The sequence below is a fragment of the Mixophyes fleayi genome, chromosome 2 (assembly GCF_038048845.1).
Source record: "Mixophyes fleayi isolate aMixFle1 chromosome 2, aMixFle1.hap1, whole genome shotgun sequence".
Lineage (NCBI taxonomy): Eukaryota > Metazoa > Chordata > Amphibia > Anura > Limnodynastidae > Mixophyes > Mixophyes fleayi.
The window spans coordinates 201,148,721-201,170,338 of record NC_134403.1 but is presented as its reverse complement, the minus strand read 5'-3'; the positions used below and the strand labels follow the sequence as shown (position 1 = coordinate 201,170,338).

Here is a 21,618-nt window from a genome sequence, read left to right as displayed (position 1 = left end):
GCTACTATGCTATTAGAGGCAATAGCTAATATAACCATTACAAGATACGGTAACAGACGCTAATTAATCAATGAATGAACTTGATACTAAAGTGTGGAACTGAGCTAAATGCATGGGCACTTTTGAACTGAGAGAACTGCCCATTGAATTATAAACTCACCATTAACATATAGCAAATGTACTTTCGCTGGGCTATCACTGACTTAAATAAACCGGCATAAACTCCAGCCAATCACAGGTCGCCTCAGAAAACGTGAACTGTTATCTAAACCAATACATAGTTACACGAGCAGAAGTAAAACCAATGAGAACCGGCGCGGTCTGACACTGTAGCCAATGGGAATGTCCGTGACTGAGGGCCCTGTAGCCAAGGAGACTTGTTCTTACAAGCCTACCCACTAGTTAACCAATTAGAGCAAAGCTGGTTCGCAAGCCGGTGTTTGCTCGGTCTTTGGCTACCGTGAACATGGTGCTGTACGAGCTCTCCGTGGAAAGGCAGATATTCTATTCGGTTCTTCTGTTTTCATGGGTTGTGTATGTGTGGGAAGCCTACCTTGCCAGCAGACAGGTGAGTACTGCTACAGGGGGTTGTCCCAGGCCAGTTCCCTGCCTTGTCACCGGAGAAGGCCTCAATTCTCTGGGAGAAGAGATCGGTCCACTGACGTGCGGGGGGATGAGAGGGCGAAATCGGCAATGGGATGCTGTCCTCCTGAGGCTTTTTACAACTAAAAATACATGTGGTCCCTTATCTCTAAGAGGCTTCGAGTGATGCATGTACTGAGACGCTGAGATGAGGAGTAATGGTTGGAAAAGCTGATTGTTCTATTTTTCTCATCCCTGGCTTAATGAATCCTAACCAATGGCTGACCCGATTATTTAAAGCCTGACATTGATTTAAGCGTAACCAGTTAAACACTTTTAAGCCTGACTTTTTATATGACTCATTTTGACAATAATGGAATTGTAAATCTAATGTTTAAAATCTTCATTCAACTGTTTCCATGAATAAAAAAAAATTCAAGCAAAATCACTAATGTTTTGGAGAAGCTGCATTAATGCTAAATAGCACTAAATGGTTTTGTTGCTAAAATAGCAAACAGTGAGGTGATGACCAATTCATTTACTTGTACTGCATCAGAAATGTTGGGATGACATTAAAATGTTAGTATTCCATCTGCTGCTGAATTTAATCTTCTGACATCTGCTTTGCAATTGTGTTGTTTGTTTACATATGTGTTTTATTAAATAGTGCTGTAGTTATCATAAAGGCTATTGCTTTGCATTTTGATAGGTTCATTAAATATGATGGTGATTTATGTTAAGTGCATATGTTTCTTCTGTAGTAGAGCTTTTAATACATGTAAAAATCAGTTTTCAGTTTTTGCACTTTAGCAGAAATCTATTTTATTGAAGGATGTAGTATAACTGACTGCAAGGTAATGCTTTTCAGCCTATTAAAGGACTCTGCAGGCATTATCTGACTGATGATCTCTAGTAGCCATATCTATGTCCAATCTAGACAAAGGGCCAGATCCTGTACAATGAGAGGTACAGGTGGTGAGTGTGTGCGCTAACCGTACCGGTTACAGCATAAGGGAGGCTATGTTTATAGTGCCTTGGCTCAGTTTTTGCATTAGGTTGAGTCCAGAGTGTTTTAGCTGTGCCTCACATACAGTCGTCTATAGAATACCAGTATAGAGCTCTTCAAACATTTACGGGCCTATTTAATAATAATTTTTTCATCTAAATTCTTTTTTGGGATCCACTGCAAATCTAACTTTTGTTCAAATTTATGAACAGTGCACTGCATTAGATATTATAGATATCTGCTGCTTTGCATTTTGTTTTCAAAATACAGATCAGTTCCCATAGATGTTTATGGGGACTGCTATGTATGCGATTTAAGAAGGAATGAAATGGCATTTATACATACGGTAATGTATGCCAGCTGAGGCTGGTGTACCTTACTGCATGTGTAATTTTTCAGATTTGCTCTACGGGGAGAGCAATGCGATAGAGAGTTTCTTCGGATCCCTCACCTCATCTTACTGCAGGAACAGCAGTTTTTTGTGACTGCTGTTCCTGTTGAAGATTTTTAATACATACACTTAATCTATCTTTGTGATAAGGATTGAAAAGGTTTGTGTTAAAAATGCGGTTATTAACAAATGGGAGCCTAAGTTTTCCCTTCATTGCGAGTGAAATGGAAATATTTTTTGTTTGTGCAAGCATCTTCCAGTTTTAGGTAATGTTGCCTATGTGAGAAGTAATTTTGTAGGAACAATATTTGTGTGTAGTCAGTCATCATAAGTATAGGGATGTGCACTTAATGTGTTGTGTTCATGTTGGCATTATTGACTCTTTTTGGTCGCTTGATGGTGCCTGCCTTTTCTGTTTAATGAGAAAGTTGCTGGCATGCCACCATGCAGTGAAGGGGAACTGGAGTTGGTGGAATTTTTGCCATTCAATGCCAGCTAGTGTGGTAGCTTGTGGGCCAATATAGTCATTGACTAGCAGAATTTGCAATTGAAGAATAATGATTTGGGGGCCCACACACATGAGCATTTAGTCCTGGTGGACTCTAAGTAAGAAGTAGTCAGGGAAGGCAATAATTAAAAATTGATCTCCAAAATTATTCTTTTCTGTCAATATCTATACATTCACACTAACATTTAACCAAGTACAGCCTAGTTCGTGACTTCCTAGAGTGCTTATCTATGTATGTGGCACTGCTCCTGTCATTCTACCCCAGCTCACTTTGAAGTTGCTTATAGCTTAGAACTCTGTTAATATCTAGAGTAGGAATATGATGTGATTGACTATTTTACTTCAGTAGTACTGTGACTGCTCATAATAACTACTTTCAGTGCATTTTAACTCTAAAAGACTGCACAATAACCCTTCTGGCCTTTTCTTGACTGCTTCTACTCTCCCCAAACTGGCGAAATAGGTTTATTCAATCCTCCTGAGTGACTAAATCTGTCTTTATTTTATTTTTTTAAATTGCCACTAGCGCTTACGAATAACTTCGTCTAGCACAACTTTGGCCTAGCACACAGCCAAATAACATTTAAATATTTCAACACAAGTAAATAGCAAAATGTGTAGGTTAATAAAAGTAATATACCATTTTATGCTGTCCCTTAAATTGTGCTAGGACGTGTTTGTTTTGGGGTTTTGTTTTTTTTGTATTTTTTTCACTTTTTCCCCTTGGGCCTCCACAACTCCCATGATGTTTTGAAGTGGGGGGAAAAAGTGAATGCTATTCTGATTGCAAAAATGTGATTTTGATTACTTGGCAAATGTATAGGTTTTCTTTTGTTAATGTTTTTATTTTCTTTTTGTATTGTAGCGTAAGATTTATCGAACTACAACGCATGTACCTGCTGAACTTGGTAATATTATGGACCCAGAGACATTTGAGAAGTCTCGACTTTATCAGCTTGACAAAAGTACCTTCAGTTTTTGGTCTGGATTATACTCTGAGGCAGAAGGCGCAGTAGGTTACAGTTAATATTTATTTTTCCTTATAGAAATTGAGTTTTTTTAAATTGTTTTTTGGGCACTAATCTAGTGAACAAAACTCAGACCATTGCAATAAAGATGTATGACTGACTACTCATTGTTCCTAGTAAATGCTGTCTAGCATATGATTGGCAATTTAAGGTTGTACTGGATAGAGGCGAAGGGTAGGGCAGAGCTGCATCCAGATAGAAAGCAGCTCAAGGAGATTTCCAGATAAATAACATGGCCTAGGCATCCATTGTTTTGTTGTATTGTCACTTTTATTTTCATTAGAAGCAGTGATATGTGCAGTTTGGCGATTTCCTCAAGAAAATTAGGTCCACGCTATTTTTCCAGCTGAATGCAGCAATAAATTACAACTCTCTTCAGTCTCTGAATAATTGCAGAAGCAAAACCAACACTAATTGCTATGTGTGACATAATCACACAGCTGACTGGATGCATTGGCCAAAAGAAAATACATTTTAATGTACTTTTGAGCAGAGAAGATACCAAGTGTTAAGTGAGGGTGTAAGTACATAAAAATAACTACAAACTTTCTGGTGTAATTTATACTTGTGTTTATCTACAGCTCATCCTTGTTCTTGGCGGTATACCTTTTCTGTGGAATGTGGCTGAACAATTCCTGGATCGTGCAGGCTTTGGTCCAGAATACGAGGTGAGCTTGTTCATATTCAAAATGTGATGCATTGTTTGTAGCCATTACTTATTTGACATCATGCCTTAACATGACCCAAAAACCGTACAGTGAATATAAAGTGTTCAACCACTTTGTCATTATTCAAATTTTATCTTCTTGCAATATGGAATCAAAATTGATTTATTCAGGTATTCATACCACTGATGAAGACAAAATTCTATGTCAAATTAAAAAATTATCTAAAACTTCAAATAAAAACCAGACCATAATTTTACTTCATAAATAATAACCTACCAGTATATCTTTGTACTGTAGGAGAAAATCGAAGCACCACGAGGAAAAACATGCAAGCTCCACACACATAGGACCCTGGTTGAAATCAAACCCATGACTCCAGCCCATTCTTTGCAATGTTGCTTTATCATCATGTTAGCTGGGAACTGCTGATGAACAGCAATTTTAAAATTGTTCCATATATTTTTGATAGGACACATAAGTTTGCAGAACAAGATGGTGGCATTTGCAGAAAAGTGGAACTTTGTACAGGCAAAAAATAGAGATGGAATTAGTGAAGATGTTCCTAGCAGTCTATGGTAGGCGTATTGGTGCACTTTCTTTTGTGGAACACTACAGAAATCAGATTTTATTTTGCAGAGTGAGTATATTAGTGAGGTTGGAGCAGATGCAGTTTTAGGTCCTCCCAAACTCTGCAAAAGGATTTGAATATTGCACTTGCTCAGATCTGGAGGAGATTGTGTCCTATACTTTTAAGAAAACTGTTCCCATGCACTCTGTAAAATGAAAATAAAGCAAACAAAAAAAAAAGTCAACTTCCTAAACCCTCAAACAGCCACATTGCTGGGCAGCTTTGGTTAGTTAGTGCAACAGGAAGACTTGGCATAAGGGAGTGCAAAACACCCCTTTCCACAATATCTACCAGTCCAGATATGGAATTGAGAGGGTGGAGCTTGTGGTGTTTGTTTTTATCTAACCCCATATCAGAGGCTTTCAACCTTGTACTTCTCCCTAAACCCTCTGGCTTTTTACAACATTGGAACCCCCATGCTCTCAATATATGTCTTGCCTATTCTACCAAAAGCCATTTAAAAATAAATGGACAGCCAATTACAATTAGCCAGTGTGAGAAAATGATGAAAAAGGCAGTTGATGAGCCATCACAGCCTAATGGAGTTTGGAATTCCCAAGTAACTTTTATTGTGGGACTGTAGCCTCTGGGAGAGGGGCACTGTGTTTTTGTGGAAACCAACCAAAACTGTGAATGGGAGCTGTTTTTACTCGCTGTCAATGTGAAATTTACATGCTTCAAACAGATGTGATGATTCTCCCAATCAACGCACAAGTAGAAAGAACAGCATGTGCATTTATTTTATTTGAACTGTTATATATATATATATGTGTATGTGTGTGTATATATATATATATATATGTGTGTGTGTGTATATATATATATATATATATATATATATATATATATATATATATATATATATATATATATATATATATATATATATATATATATATATATATATATATATATATATTTTTTTTTTTTTTACATTATATTATATAAAAAAAAAAAATTCATCTTTCTTCCTGTTCCAAATCTGGTCTAATTTTAGTTTCTTTGGATGGGTTTGCGCTGATCAACTAATAGTTTAGAAATATTTGAAGTGCGCCAGCAAATCCACTCTTCTGCTAACTCTGTCCCACTATAAGTGTATGACAAACCTCCTCATTTACTGGGGAAGTACATTTTGATTCTCAATCTGAGGACTATAATAAAGCAAAGCAAAAAAAAAAAAAAGTAAAGGATCCCGAAGTCCCTCCCACTCCATGATTTATTCGCACCATAGAGGCGCACCTGTGCAAAACAAAGGTATTCTATGATACGCTTCAGAGTGAATCTCCTTTAACTAGAAGGCAAAAAGTATGGAACTAGATAAACACATTTTCCAGTTACTGCACCAGCGAAGAGTCCCCATAGCGTTATGCTTCTGCTATCGTGCTTCATAAAGGAAATTGTCTTTAGGATGATGCGCAGTGTTAGGAATGTTTCAGACATAGCTTCTTAGGGTTGAGGCCAAAAAGTTTTATCTTGTCGTCTTTAGACTATAGAATCCTCTTCCACGTGGTATAAGGGTTTTCTTTTTGCCATCCTCTTATAAAGCACAGATTTATGAAGTGCTTGGCTAATTGTTGTCCCATGATAGTGACATGGGACTGCACTTCCATGTAGTCGTCATAGACTGCATGGAAGTGCACGTTGGGGCTCTGTTTTGGAGCACAGCTTGTTCTAGACAAATTCACAGTTGTCGTATTCTCTATTTCTTTTTACTGTACTTCACCATGCTCTGGAGGATATTGTTTTAGTAATTGTAATCATTACTAGGTCCAGTTTAGAATTAATGTATACATTTTGTCAATAGGGGAAATCTGCTGGCGTCCCATATAACTTCATATATCCTCTTATTACAAAACAATGTGGGGGGGGGGGGAATAAGAATCTGTATCCTTGTTTATGGTGATGCAACTATCGAGCCAATACAACATATTTGTTGCCCAAATTATTTTGTTTGTAGTTTTTAATTTATTGCTCTGCAGGACAAATCTTGCTCTGTGTGCTCCAACTCCTTTTCCTGCACTTGAGATAGGGCTGCCATGGAGTGTAATCTCAAGTGCACCTGCTCAAGAACCATTAAAACTGGTTTTGGTATATGGCTCTTAATGGTAACTCATACCACAGTCTGAGCTACTCCTGCCATCTCCAGATGTCACAAGGGAACGGCTCTTGTCACAGTAATGTGATCATGTTCTGCAAAGTTAAATGGTGTATGGGAGGATAGCTAAATACTGTAACCTAATAAACTCTAGTGGTTCATGGCAGGATATTTGTAGTGGAAGGGAAATGGGAAGCACTGTATATATGTTTTTGTGCACAGACTGGTGTTACTTTGTGGAGGCATCACACAAAGGTAGTATTTAGCCAGTTATTGTTTTTGTGGCACAGGCTGGTTGTAATTTTGTAGGGACACGGTGTTTAATACTTTTGTGTGTAGATATTGGCATGTTTATAACTATTGAGAGGCACAGGTCAGTCTATAATGTTGTGTCCCTAATTAGGTGTTTAATTAGGAAACTGTTATGATTGTTTTGTGGTGGCACAAACTGATGTATTTATATTGAGACACCAGCTGTTTTGTTTAGTAGGCTGGTCATTTGGACTGTATAAAATATAATTTCAGCTGCCATTTATTTGTCATTGTTGGATATGTTGCTGATACCTGCCAATGTCCATAGTCCCACTGTTTAAAAAAAAATAGAATAAAAATGTGTTGCTGTTTGAAATTTTAATAGAAATTCTAGCTCCTAGTTTTTGCCTCTGAAAGTTTGGATAAACACATTAAGGCCTTTCTTTCCTATATAACATGCCTTAAATTTATTTATTTTACTGTAGCTAAAAGAAATCCTCTATCTGATTTTATCTTTGGCTGTCTAAGAAATAATAAAATTAAAAAAATGGTCAGCCAATAAAAGTTGATAAATCGTGAAAAAAAAATTGTGTTGTCAGTTAGGTACAATGGTCCATGAAGGCGATAAACAAATTGTTTCTGTTTTGCCTAGTTGTCTCTAATATGTTCAGTCTGATGTAGTTGTGAGTTGTGTCCTTTTTTTAATTTTTAGTTTTCATGTTTTTTTGTTTTAGATTGTTCATTCGTTGATGTTTCTATTACTCGCTACCATGTTCAGTGCCCTGACAGGCCTCCCATGGAGCTTATATAATACTTTTGTTATTGAAGAAAAACATGGCTTTAACCAACAGGTAATGTATACTTCTTGATGTTATTGTAAGCAGGAACACAGTATTTATAGTTGTATGAATTCTGTATGTAATATTTGTAAAATAAAATACATAGACCTCTCAATCTCAAGCCTGGCACTTTTACAGGGTTAATAGGCCCAGTTGCTCTCCTCTGCTGCAAGCCAACAAGCAATTTGCAGATAAATAGTTCGAGTTAGACGGCACTCAAGGATTTCATTCCAAATACATAGTGAAGATGGTGATTTATTTACGAATGTGACATTTGTGTTATAACATTCTTCAGGCATATATAAATACAAACATTCTACTACTAAACATTGAAATAGTAAAGTGAAGCCCCTTACCTTAGTGCAGGTGTGCGCTATGGTGCCCGACACGGACACCCTAGTCATGTACGAATTTGCCATGGTAATCTTGCAAGACTCCTTCCGCCGATCTGGGGTAAACACTCATGAATGTCACACGACAAGATGTCAGAGTTTGGTCTCTTTGTCAAGGTTACAAAGTCCAACATGAGAGACAAAAGCATCCATAATTAGAACCATAATAGGAATATAAGCAAGATCAGGAGGGAACCCACATGCCCAAAAACATTGTTCGGACAAATGAAATCACTGGCTAAATGATAGCAGATACTACATAAAAGATGTAGTATTTTTATGTTATATTTATCCAGTTTTGGGTCCAAGTTTTGGGAGCAGTGGTTGGTTATACCTGCCTCAACAACATGATGTTTTGGGAAAGCACAAAAGACCAGTGGCACTGATGCTGGTCAGTGTGAAAGAAATGTAACTTCTGGTAAAGTATGACACTGAAAGTTTTTACTTATATTCTTTTCAGTTGAGCTATAATGAAATTGCTAAACCACATTACATGACTGCATCTGATCTACAACTGAGTCTTATATGTCGTCATCATTATTTATTTATATAGCGCCACTAATTCCGCAGCGCTTTACAGAGAACTCTCACATTAGTCCCTGCCCCAGTGGAGCTTAGTCTAAATTCTGTGTCTTAGGCTGTATGTATTTTTTTTTTCTTCTTCTTTCCCTGTTAATCTTGTGAACTAGAGGACAAAACTGCGAAAATGGGGGTGAACATTCTAATTGGGAGGTTAAATTGCCGGCAATGTGGCATATGGACATCACCGCAATGTCTGTCTGCGCACTGCTGGCAATTTTTTTTTCTTTTTTTGCCCCTGGCACCTCTGGGATGCAAGAAAAAATTATCAGAGATTCCAGCCCTGACTTCGGTGAGGTCTACCCACAGAGAGCAGAGTCTTAGTCAGGACTGGGGCCCTCCAAGGGAGCAGTCTCTCACCTCCAGGCCCATAGTGGCTGCATCTCCTTGTAGTTTCACCACTGCTTTCCAAATAAAGTTGTAATGGCAGTACTTGAGCATTGAACCTGTATTTAGACACTGGCTTGATATGGGGATGATCTCCTTTTTAATTGAACATTTTCACTATTAAAATTCTCTTTGAAATTAAGAGTTTGTTCTTTTCCTAAACCACACAGGGCTTCAGAGAGAAGTTTTTGTCAAGCTTCACTGCTAACCAGTTCTGTTCTGTTCCGTTTGCAGACTCTTGGCTTTTTTTTTAAAGATGCCGTAAAGAAATTCTTGGTTACACAATGCATTCTTCTCCCAGTTACATCTCTCTTGTTGTACATTATCAAGATTGGTGGGGACTACTTCTTCATCTATGCGTGGCTCTTCACTTTAGTGGTATCTCTGGTAAGCCCATATATCTGTTTCCATGTGGTGTTATGGACATAATAATGTGATACTGGTGTCTACTTCATTATCTCTCAACTCCTTAATTGTAGGTACTTGTGACAATATATGCAGATTATATTGCACCCTTATTTGATAAGTTTATTCCACTTCCTGAAGGAGAGTTAAAAGAAGCTATTGAAACAATGGCAAGAAGTATTGACTTCCCATTGACCAAAGTTTATGTTGTTGAAGGTAAAGATACATGTTTTTAATTTCAATATTATATATGGATAAGAGGGGGAACATCTTTAAATAAAAAATTGTAATGGAGATTTAACATGTTAGGTTTTGAATGTGATGGGTATATTTTTTTAATAACTGTATGCCCTGCATTAAAGTTGAAGCCAATTATACAGCATGGACCCTTTATTTTTTTTTTATTTTTTTTTTTTTAAGATTTGTTGAGTTATTGTTTGCGTTAGGAAGTATAGAAGATTCCAGTTTCCATGAAAATGTCGTCTTTTGATCATTTCACTTTATACATTTTTTGCTGGACAAGCATTATTCCTGTTTATACATTTTAAAATGGTGCAGACAAGTCAACTCTGTATATGCTAAACTGCAGTCATCCACACTGCCCACAATATATATGTAGGATATACCCATAGGGCTGTAATTTCTACAGCCCATTCCCTTCAAAAAGCGCAATCTGTTTTGCAGCAGGTGATCGTAGTAGTTATGAACAATGTAATCAAAGAGGTGGATGGATAGATGGAAAGAAAGACTCTATGCTGAACTGATCTATTTAAAAGTGCAGTAAAAACTAAATTAATGCTTGTTTTTTATATATATATATATTTTTTTTTTATATATAATTATATATAATTTTTTCACTTTTTCTCCTTGCCTTCTATTGTTCAGAGCCTGAACTAGAATCTTTGCTAAGATGACTTATCCTACGGGGATAGGAACAAATCTTTGCTGGGTTAACCAGGCACACTGACCATGTTGGAATACACACCCACTACCTGTTTTTATACAAGAGAGGGGGTGGTGAAAAGAGCAATCAAGCCACAGCAGGACTGTTGTCATGGATTTGTGAGAGCCATATGCTAACTGCTTGACATATGACTGATGAGAGTCCTGCAGCACATAATAAGAGACTGTTGCAGTCTATTTTACACTTCACATCTTCTAGTGAGAAAGCAGGAAATTGAATAGGTATTCCAACCTAGTCAGCAGGTGCAGTGTATACTTCAACCTGTCAAAGGTGACCACTTGTTGCTATGTAAAAGTTTAAACCCAACAGCCCTTCTCTCAAGTCCATCTGTGGGGCAGATTCAATTACCTAAATATCCGCCCGAGGCGCTTCCGGAATGGCTGCAAGACACCTCACGGAGATTTTTTTTTGACAGAAGTAATGCTGATTTTTACTCGCACCGCATAGAGGTGTGTGCAAAAGTCGGCTCCCTTTTTACCATAGTAATGATAAAAAAATAAATAAAAAAAAAAAGAGCGTCCGCAATGTTCTTAGGAACATCGCAGACAATTGAATCTGCTCCTGTGTCTTATCTTTCCTAAGGCATATACAGAGGTATGGTGGTAGCAGCTGTGGGGGGAACTCGTATGAATCATTCTGAGGACCCTGTTTCTGTTACTGTACCCAGGTAGCATACATACTACTAGATCCTGGTTACTCTTCTGGCAGGAGGCTGGGACAGTGTGCTTCCCACACAGGTTAGATATCTTGCACGCACAATATTTTCCTAACACCCCCTTTAGAGGTCCTGGAATCTTGGAGAGATTTTTCTCTCCAACTAAATTTTATATTTAATTATTGTTAGTCATGAAGATTAATTTGTATAATTAAGGCAATATTCAAAGTAACGCCTAATAGGTTTACTAGTTAGAAGGTTAAGAAACTAATGTAGCTTTCCAGTGTAAGTTTTTTGTTTGTATTATGTGTGTAATATTTTTTGAATTTCCATATGTCTTATCTAGGTTCCAAACGTTCCTCTCACAGCAATGCATATTTTTATGGGTTCTTTAAAAACAAGCGTATTGTTTTGTTTGACACTTTATTGGAGGACTATTCGCCTTTAAACAAAGAAAACACAGAGGACACCTTGGAAAATGAAAATGCTGAAGTTAAATTCAAAGTCAAAGTGAGTTAATATTAAAACTTCACTTACCCTAATAATGACCATTAAATCAAACGTCTGTTTTTTAAATTGACTTTGTAATTATCTCTCAAATTATTTTACAAAGCTGCAGTGGTATGACACATTTGTTGTATACTAATGGAAAGCTTGATACATCAACATCCTCCCTTCCCTGTAATTACACAATGGATTACCTTTCTGAAAACCTGATAAGAATGAAAGGTGGTGTGTTCGATAGCTACCATCAATTAGTGTTAGTGTGGCAGTACAGCACTGATTTCATGTTATGTCATCATCATCATTTATATAGCGCCAACATATTCCGTAGCGCTTTACAATTGGGGACAAACATAATAAACTAATAAACAAACTGGGTAAAACAGACAAAGAGGTGAGAAGGCCCTGCTCGCAAGCTTAAAATCTGTGGGACAATGGGAGAATGACACATGAGGTTAAGTCTACATTTTGCATTTTGGACCAGCCAGACTGCAAAGGTAAAAGTGGCTCATAAGCTAAATGATCCCGTCACACAACAATGTTGGTCAGGGGGTAGTTGTCTTGTGTGAAATTGTAGAACAGGCTAAAGGTAGCGAGGTTAAGAGGGTGGCTGAGGAATATTATAAGCTTGTCTGAAGAGGTAGATTTTCAGAGAATGCTTGAAAGTTTGTAGACCAGAGGAGAGTCTTACTGTGCAAGGGAGAGAATTCCATAGAGTGGGTGCAGCCCGAAAAAAGTCCTGTAACCGGTAATGGGAGGATGTAATGAGGGTGGATGAGAGACGCAGATCTTGTGTAGAATGGAGTTGCCGAGTTGGGAGATATTTTGAGACAAGAGAGGAGATGTATGTTGGTGCAGCTTTCTTGATGGCCTTGTAGGTTAGTAAGAGTATTTTATATTTGATTCGGTACAAAACAGGCAGCCAGTGTAGAGACATACAGAGTGATTCAACAGAGGAATAACGATTTGCAAGGAAAATCGGTCTTGATGCAGCGTGCAAAATAGATTGTAGGGGTTTGAGTCTGTTTTTGGGAAGACCAGTAAGGAGGGAATTGCAATAGTCAATGCGGGAGATAAGTGCATGAATTAAGGTTTTTGCAGTGTCTTACGTGAGATATGTGCAAATTCTGGAAATGTTCTTTAGATGTATGTAGCAGGATTTAGATATAGAGTCAATGTGGGGAACAAAGGATAGGTGTGAGTCAAGGATTACACCTAGGCAGCGAGCTTGTGGGGTGGGATTTATGGTCATGTTATCAACAGAGCTAGAAATGTAGGTATGCTCTTGTTGGTGGGTGGGAATATTATTAACTCTGTTTTAGAAAGATTAAGTTTGAGTTGGCGAGAGGACATCCAAGATGATATGGCAGAAAGACAGTCAGTTACACGGGACAACACAGATGTCGAGAGATCAGGAGAGGATAGATAGATTTGGGTATCATCCGCATAGAGATGATACTGAAAGCCAAAGGAACTTATTAGATTTTCAAGAGAAGCGGTATAGGTGAACAGCAGAGGACCTAGCACTGAGCCTTGTGGTATTCCAACTGATAGGGAAAGCGGAGCAGAGGTGGCTCCAGTATGTCAATGTTTTGTATGTTTTTTCATCTGACATTAATGTATAAGCAATTTAAAATATTTTCAGTTTGATATTGTAAATGGTACAGGCTGTTATATTTATTTAAATAACCCCATGTGCTTTTATAGTATGCAAGTACTCCCATAAGCTTTGTCTTTAGATACCAGTTGGTAAAGCTTAACTGTATATTTTTCCCATAACTAGAATGCAAATAAGAAGCAGGGTTGCAACAACCAAGAAGTTCTCGCTGTTCTAGGCCATGAGTTGGGCCACTGGAAACTGGGCCACACTGTAAAGAACATAGTGATTAGCCAGGTGTGTATGAGAAGCTTTGTTTCTAATGGATTCATATGTGTTCTGCTCAATCTATATTATTCATTTTTTAAAAAAAAAAAAAAATTACATGCAATTTGTTGACTAAAACAACGAATTCCTACTGCCATACCGTGCAGTCCATGCAGTCTGTTTTGTTTATTAAATTTATCATGTTCATACAGTTCCTTGGTACAGTGATGATGTAGGTTTGATGGTACTGGATTGAACAAAATCTATCAATAGTGTGGATGATTTTTACAATAAGTAGTAGAAGTGAATCTGCAATTTAAAACTATGAACGCCTACCCCCCCGCCCCCTCCCTCCTAGCTGGGTCAAACCTGTATTGTTTATAGCTCCGTTTTGTGCCTCATGCAAGTTAAAGGAGTAGTGGTAAATAATATCACAAAACTCTTTGAGGCTTTTTGAAGTTCATTGGTTTCATTTAGAATTGTGTTTGCCCATTCATAGAGCACTCGAGTAGTTTATGAAACAAGTCAGATTACAAAGGAATTAAAGCATTCATTGTAATTAAAGTGTGAATAAAAAGAAGAATTATGAACATTTGAATGGCTTATACAGTAGCTATGAAAGAGAGAGAGGCAAACCAAATGTGACCACTCTTTTAAATTTATTTAAACATGCCCCTGTATTTTGGGGATGCATCTGTTTTGCTGTAGATCATTTTTTTTTTTTTTTTTTATATATGCTACACTAACAAATCTTATATTTGGCTTTTCCTTTCATTGTTGAGTAAATATATTTTATAATGTATGGGTATTATTTGGAAAAGGGGGACAGGAATTTGTAAAAAAAAAACAGAACGCAAAACAATCACCCACTCCCCCCTCCCCCTGAAAAAACTTTCTTTCTTTTTCGCTTTTACAGTACACTTTCTCTTTTACGTCTCTTTCCTTTCTTTTCTCATGCAATACCATTGTGATCAGAAACGGTCGTAGTTGCTAGATGTACAGTTAATGACAGACTCTGGATCCCACGGTTGGATTCTGAACTATAAGAAATCAAAATTAGTTCTGTCTCAGCGAATTATCTTCTTGGGTCTTTAAACAACACCCGGAAATAGAGGGTGTTCTTGCTGCTGGACAAGAATCGGGCCTTGCAAAAAATTGTTAGGTCTTTCTATCAGAAAGACGTCGGTACGCTTCCGTATGAAGGTTATGTGCAAGATATTGACTTTCGAGGCGGTCTAGTTTTCTCCGTTTCATGCAAGGGCGTTTTAGTTTGAACTCCTCTTGAAGTGGCACAGATCTCGCATGTGTCTCTCCAGGCAGGTGATGCATCTTTTCCCAAAGGGGCATCAGTCACTTCTTTGGTAGCTTTAGAGGTAGAATCTCTGCAAAGGTTGCCCATTCTCAAGAGTAGATTTTCAGAGGAAGAGGGCTCTATTTCTTCTCTGGATGTGCTCAGAGCATTGCGGACTTGCGTGCGTAGCTCTCGGGATGTAGGCAGGACTGAGGATATTTTGGTTCACTTATGACGCACACAAGGGGTTGGACAGCATCTAGAATTACCATTGCTAGATGGATTATGGCTGTAATCAGTCAGACTTGTAATGGAACAGGGCAACTTGTGCAAGAGAATCTTTAGGCTTACTCAACCATCATCAGCTATTTTATATAGAGCCACTAATTCCGCAGCACTGTGGAGAACTCAAATCAGTCTGCTCCATTGGAGCTTACAGTCTAAATTCCATAACATCTATACACACACACACACACACACACACACACACACACACACACACACACACACACACACACACACACACACACGGAGAAGTCTGTAAGTGCGTTTTGGGCAGCATGGTATGGTGGCTCAACTGAGCAGCCGTGTTGGGTGGCTACCTGGCCCTTTGTTCATACTTTTACCGAATTTTACAAGTTTTTAATATGTTTTTCCAGGGATTACAGTTTTGGGAGACAGGTGCTTTGTGCTGTTTGTTATCATGAGTGACTTTGGGACGTCCCAAATGTACTTGGGGTCCCCCAGTTCTTGCATGAGAAAATAGAAATGGATTTCATGCAAGTAAAAAATAAATAAATAAATATCCTTGTACATTGGGGTACATCTGCTGTCCACCCTTAATGCTCTAGTGTCTCCTTTTTGTGTGTTTGTTTTGTTTAAGAGGTTATTGTTCCTCTCACTGGAGAGGGGAGGAGGAGATACTGAGAACTCTTTAAATTGCCCGCACAGCTGGATACCTACAGTATACCCCAATGGTCCCCAAATTTATTAAGAAAAGGATTTAATGGAAGTATAAAACTATTTTGAAGCACAAGAAAGCAGAGATATGTTAAAATGTGTTGCAATGTATACTACACATGACAAAGATATGAAACAAAAAAATTTAAACCAGTTTAGTTGTAAAGCTGGGTGCACACTACAGAAGTTACTGCAGATGTCATTTCTGTAATGATTTTACCAACGACTAAAGTCTCGACGAGCATGCAGATTTGTGTGCACACCTACACTATTTATCTTCAGATCTATGCTCTTCATCTCTTATAACCATTTGCTGAAAAGATCGTGACTCTGCTCACTCTACAGAGAAGCTGCCTACACACTTCCACATTGGCCCAACATCGTTCAGTTGTTGATCGTGATTATTTTTAATGAAGTTTATAAAACTAAAACAATTATGATGTGCTTTGGGACGATAAAACATGATTGTGGCATAGTACACACTGATGCAAACGGACCTTTATCGTGCAATCTGCATGATAATTGGGTGAAAAACCTGTAGTGTATACTCAACTTGTCAAAAGAGCACCAGACTTCATTTACGCAGCCCAGACATGATAGAAGTGCAGCTGAACGTTAATCACATGCAATACAGTTGCTTATTTTATTTTAAAAAAATAAATAAATTTAAAAATGTGATACACCTACAGGATACAAATAAACAAAAAAAGCAACCTGGATAGTGTAAATTGTTAACATGAAAAACACTACTAAAGGAAATGCTCTTGCTGAGCAATAGAAGATTTAGGGACCTTTGTCCCCTCCCTACAACTTCAACAAAGATATGTAGGTAGACTTACTAACTATTGTTCTCCCGTTTTCACTATGCGTGCAAAGATTCTGGTATCTGTGGAGGGAATTGACAAGTGGTTGCGTCGTTTTTTTTTTTTATTCTCGGTTTATCTAGGGAAAAAAATAGACTCTCTTAGGAGTATATTTACTAAACTGCGGGTTTGAAAAAGTGAAGATGTTGCCTATAGCAACCAATTAGATTGTAGTTGTCATTTATTTAGTACATTCTACAAAATGACACCTAACTCTAAATGGTTGCTATAGGCAACATCTCCAGTTTTTCAAACCCCCAGTTTAGTAAATATACCCCCTATTCTCAGTTTGAAAAATTATTAGTTTAGACCTACAATTATTGTCTGAGACAAAAATGCACCCCTGGTTTTGACAAGAGATGAAAAAGGGCAACAATATAGGCTTTAACCTGTCAAACCATTGGCAGCAGCTGTATATAGAGTAATCCACACACTCAATTTCTATAGAAAATTTATCTGCAATACAGCGCTCCATCTCAGGCAATGTAATGTTATGAGCGCCACTCTAACCAGTGATTAATAGCAATTCACAAATTATAAAAATTATTTATTATCTAAATACATGTACACAGGCTGAATGATTGGAGTAATGCAACCTTATCTAATTGAATGTAATCACTTCAAAGTCTTGATTCTTTCTCATATAGTCTGGTGATGTTAATACTTTCTTCCCTCAAATTGCCATTAGTTGTCTATACAAAGGGAAAATATACAAGGAAAAAGTTGTTGTAAAACTGTTTTTCAATGTAGTATATAATATAAGACACTTACATTAAAGTAGTTTTTGATTGAGCTTGAGTCTTGTGTAGCCTTTATCTTAATCGCAATCTGTACTGCTTTGTGCACCCTGTTCATCCGAATGATCACGCAATCCAGAAACTCCTGATCGTGTGGTCCAATCTGATACCATGTAAAACATAGTCCAGTGCCGAAAGGCATATGATAGCAGGTGGTCCGGGTGGGTAAGAAATCTTTTGGTATAGTCTGTGCTTCAACGCGCTTCATTCCTAAGCAGAATTTTCTCGAGGTTTATGCTGTTGCCGGTTAGTTAATTTTATGTCCTGTCCCGTATTTAATGCTTGTTAAAAATACTGTAATCGCTGTCTTGGTGTTGATGGCCCCTCAATAAAATTAATCAAACCTACCACTTATTGAAATAAAATAAACTGGTTTATTTCTTAACGTTAAAACATATACTATGTAGATGTAGACCTCTTGTGATCCCTATTTAGATTCTGCTGTAAACATCATATACGAGCCTCCTGTTCTCACAAATAGAAGTCTCCTTTAATGTAGTACTTCTCCATCACACGGGCAGTCTGAAAACTAGGAAAAAGGATTCTAAAGACTATGCAAATGTTGTCTTTCATAAAAAAAAATAAAAAAAAAATGACCAAAATAATATACAGAACAATAAAATCAGTCAGACAGTTAATAGTACACTCTGAACAAGAATGCTCTGGTTGGTTAATATATTAAAGAACAGATATGTAAAGCACTCGTTAGCAGAACCAGTTCCTCAATTGAGACGACAATTACTAATAATATCCAATAATAACCATACATAGCAAATCTAGTTTGTTTAAAATTGCCCAATGGGCACGTGTTTATAAAGTTAAACAAACTACTGCTTCATAAAATAGCTGAAGCACCCATTTATGAGACACCATTAAGAGACACCCATTTAAGAGACACAAAATAGAATTTGGCAGACTGAACGGATGGAGTTCATGACCAGTATTATCCGGAATTCCTCGAGAGCTTTCACCAAGGTTTGGGACCCATGGTTATCCTTCTTTCAGGCGTGCCCACCTTTTACTTAAGTCAATTCTCAAAACCTCATATTATTAATGGACTTCTCTCCAACTAACAATGGATCTAGTCACTTCTCATTTCCTCCCTCTTCTCTCTCTCTTCACACTCCTTTCCTCCTCTATATACTCTTTCCTCCTTCCCTCTTTCTATAAAAACTTTGGGTCATTTGTTACTACTAAAATTAAGTATGATTGACTTAGCGTTTCGTATGTTCTACGCTGGTCGTTGACTTGGTTACTTTTTGACTATTTTTGCGAACAGTATACACTTTGTCAATCGTTCTCTGTTATCATGACCTTGCAAAAATAAAACTTAAAAAAAAAAAGAGACATAAAGGAGGAAGCGACAGATTCCAAAGTGAATGCAAATATTCTCAAATCCCAGTCATTAGCCTCCTTTGGTATATTTTCTCTCTTTATAAACTTAGAGATAATATATTCCACAATAAATCAGTCACTTTCACAGATATGAGGGAAAGCAAGGGCATTAAGCAGCTTCTTTTTGTCTCTGTATAATTTAGGTATTTTATATAGATTGTTTTCTTGGGGTAAAGTACTCTTCTTAATATTTCTCTTTCATCCAGTCTGGGGGACACTGCTTACCATGGGGTGGGAAGGGGAGCATGGGAGTTGGCACCTAGCTAGTTAATTTCTAGCATTGCTGACAGACCCCTCCCCTTTATAACTCCCCCCCCCCCCCCCCCCCCCCCCCCCTCTGCCTCTTCCTCCTCAGTTTTTTCTAGGTGCCCATGGAGTTAGGCACTGTTTTAGTTGCTTTTATTTTATTTTTTTAGGGGAATATCTTGGGCAGACCTGGGAGTGTGTTCTATTATACAGAGCACACTCCCAGAACAGCAGCGCAGGCACTGCTCTGTCAGCTGAGAGCCAGAGGCTCTCACTGGCAGAGCAAATTAGGGTGCTTGAATACAGAGTCTCTCCGGACCGCTGTCACTCTTGGGGCCTCACCGATAACCAGCGCTGCCATTAGGCATGGAGGGCCGGTTATCAGAATGAAAAGAATGCCGGCGGCCATTTTAAAATAAGCAGCGGAGGAGAGGAAACGGAAGGGGGCCATACCAAGATCCCCCCTCATACATAGGAGGGGGCATCGGGGTGAAAATTCGCTGCAGAGACCTCAATTGAGGTCTCCACTACTCTGCCATATACTATTTTTCTTCTCCCAGCTAATGGAGCAGGAAAAGCACTTGAGAGAGCATTATCAGAGGGGGGGGGGGGGGGGCTATGATATAGAGCTCCCCTGCTCTCCATGGAAAGTTGATTAGCCCAGCCTTTTTTGGCGCCAAATATAAGCCTGGGAAAGGATGCAGAGCAGAGGGAGCAGGCACCAGGCACTGCTGTTGGACTAAGCCCCTGTTTGGCCTGTGGCTAAGTATCTGATTTATTTAAACATATATTATTGTATTGCTGACTGCAAAGTGGGCTAGTGGAAATTATATTATACTTCTCCCACTTGCCAAGTTATTTTATTTTGGTTTAACAATTTACAAGTATAACTTTTATGTTCGATTATTTGTTTCTTTTTTCTTTATCATATTATTTTCTCTGCTGTCTCTCGCTCTCTAACAGCTAAATTTAAGTCTGTATGTTTGGTGTGCCTTCCTTTGTAGAATGACAGATAAAGTAAAGGGCCCTAAAGTAAAGTGTTTCACTTGTTCAAAATGTAATGCAAAATTACCTAGTGGGCAGAGGGACCCATTGGCTCTATGTTCTGTCTGCGATGCAGGGAGTCCCCCTACGCAATCCCAGCTTGTTACAGCCCCACTGACTGAGGAACTGGCCTGGGTGGCCTCCCTGACACAGTCGGTTTCCTCTTTAGCACAGATGGTGTCACAGTCCAATCAGCTAATGTCTACTGTGGCAGCCGCGGTGGCTAATAGTGCTAATACGCCTTTGGGCCTTCCTGCTGCCACAGATTCTTTTGAAGAGTCTATGCCAGGACCTTCCTCATTGCTTACAGACCAGGCCCCTGTTCCCACAGAGCCGGCATGGTCCGCAGCTTTTATTAAGGGTTTGGATAAACTAAACCAGTTACTTGAATCCCCAAACATCCCGCCTGCTAATAGGAAGAGGCCTAGGCCCACTAATACCCTTATGGTCCTTTCAGACCCGGAGGGGGTTTCAGAGGAGGAGGGGGAAGTATATTCTGATCCTGACCAGAAGCAACCTATTATGAGCGTTTTGTTGCTATCCAATAAAGATTGTCGAATCTCGATTTGTGTTTCCAACGCACAAAGATTTATTCTCAAAAAGTAGCAGTATATATATCTTAGCGAAATAATAGTAAGTACAGCCGTTACTTATCGCAGGCGCTCTGGATCCAGTAAACACAGTCATTCAGTCCTGAAGTCTGTGGTCTAGGTGACTGCATCCTCTGGATGAGGAGCTGCTGCTTATATGCAAACAGATACAGTAAAACAATGCAAAGGTGTGGCTTGCTTCTATTGGTCCAGGCATCAGGAGGGTCCAGGGGGTTGCAGATCATAGGCTAGTTTAAGCTCAGGAATCCAAAGGAGGGGGTCATCTCTCCAGGGGATGAGCTCTGATCTTCCCGCCAAGATTACTCATCATAATAGTCCATAATTCCTTAACATTAATAACTTGCGTATGCACTCTGCGATTCCTTCGCAGAGTGAACCGGACAGTTGCAAATGCGAAGAGGATTAGTATGATACCACACGACTAGATTCCTTCAACGTGTACCATATGTTTTACTGATATGCCTATAACTTGCCACTTCAAGTTTATCCTCTCCTCCTACAGCTCTGCCCTCTCGCTCGCTAAGCAATCCTTCTTTAAATCCCTCATCTCCTCCCAGTCCTCCAACCCCCGCCGCCTCTTCGCTACCTTTAACACTCTCCTGTCTCCCCCACCTCCCCCCCTCCCTTCCTCCTTATCTGCCACTGACTTCACCTCCTTTTTTTC

At 38.5% G+C, this 21,618-nt stretch overlaps 1 protein-coding gene across 1 annotated transcript in view; it reads left to right on the top strand.

Annotated features, from left to right (window-relative positions):
- The first annotated feature begins 398 nt into the window (after window positions 1–398).
- The window catches only part of ZMPSTE24 (zinc metallopeptidase STE24), a 31,450-nt gene continuing 10,230 nt past the window's right edge, over window positions 399–21,618 (top strand). The window contains exons 1-8 of the mRNA XM_075195329.1: window positions 399–568; window positions 3,353–3,499; window positions 4,097–4,183; window positions 7,893–8,009; window positions 9,590–9,742; window positions 9,835–9,976; window positions 11,726–11,889; window positions 13,667–13,777. Of these exons, the coding sequence (XP_075051430.1) occupies window positions 467–568; window positions 3,353–3,499; window positions 4,097–4,183; window positions 7,893–8,009; window positions 9,590–9,742; window positions 9,835–9,976; window positions 11,726–11,889; window positions 13,667–13,777 (1,023 nt within the window). The 5' untranslated portion in view covers window positions 399–466. The remainder of the gene's footprint in view (window positions 569–3,352; window positions 3,500–4,096; window positions 4,184–7,892; window positions 8,010–9,589; window positions 9,743–9,834; window positions 9,977–11,725; window positions 11,890–13,666; window positions 13,778–21,618) is intronic.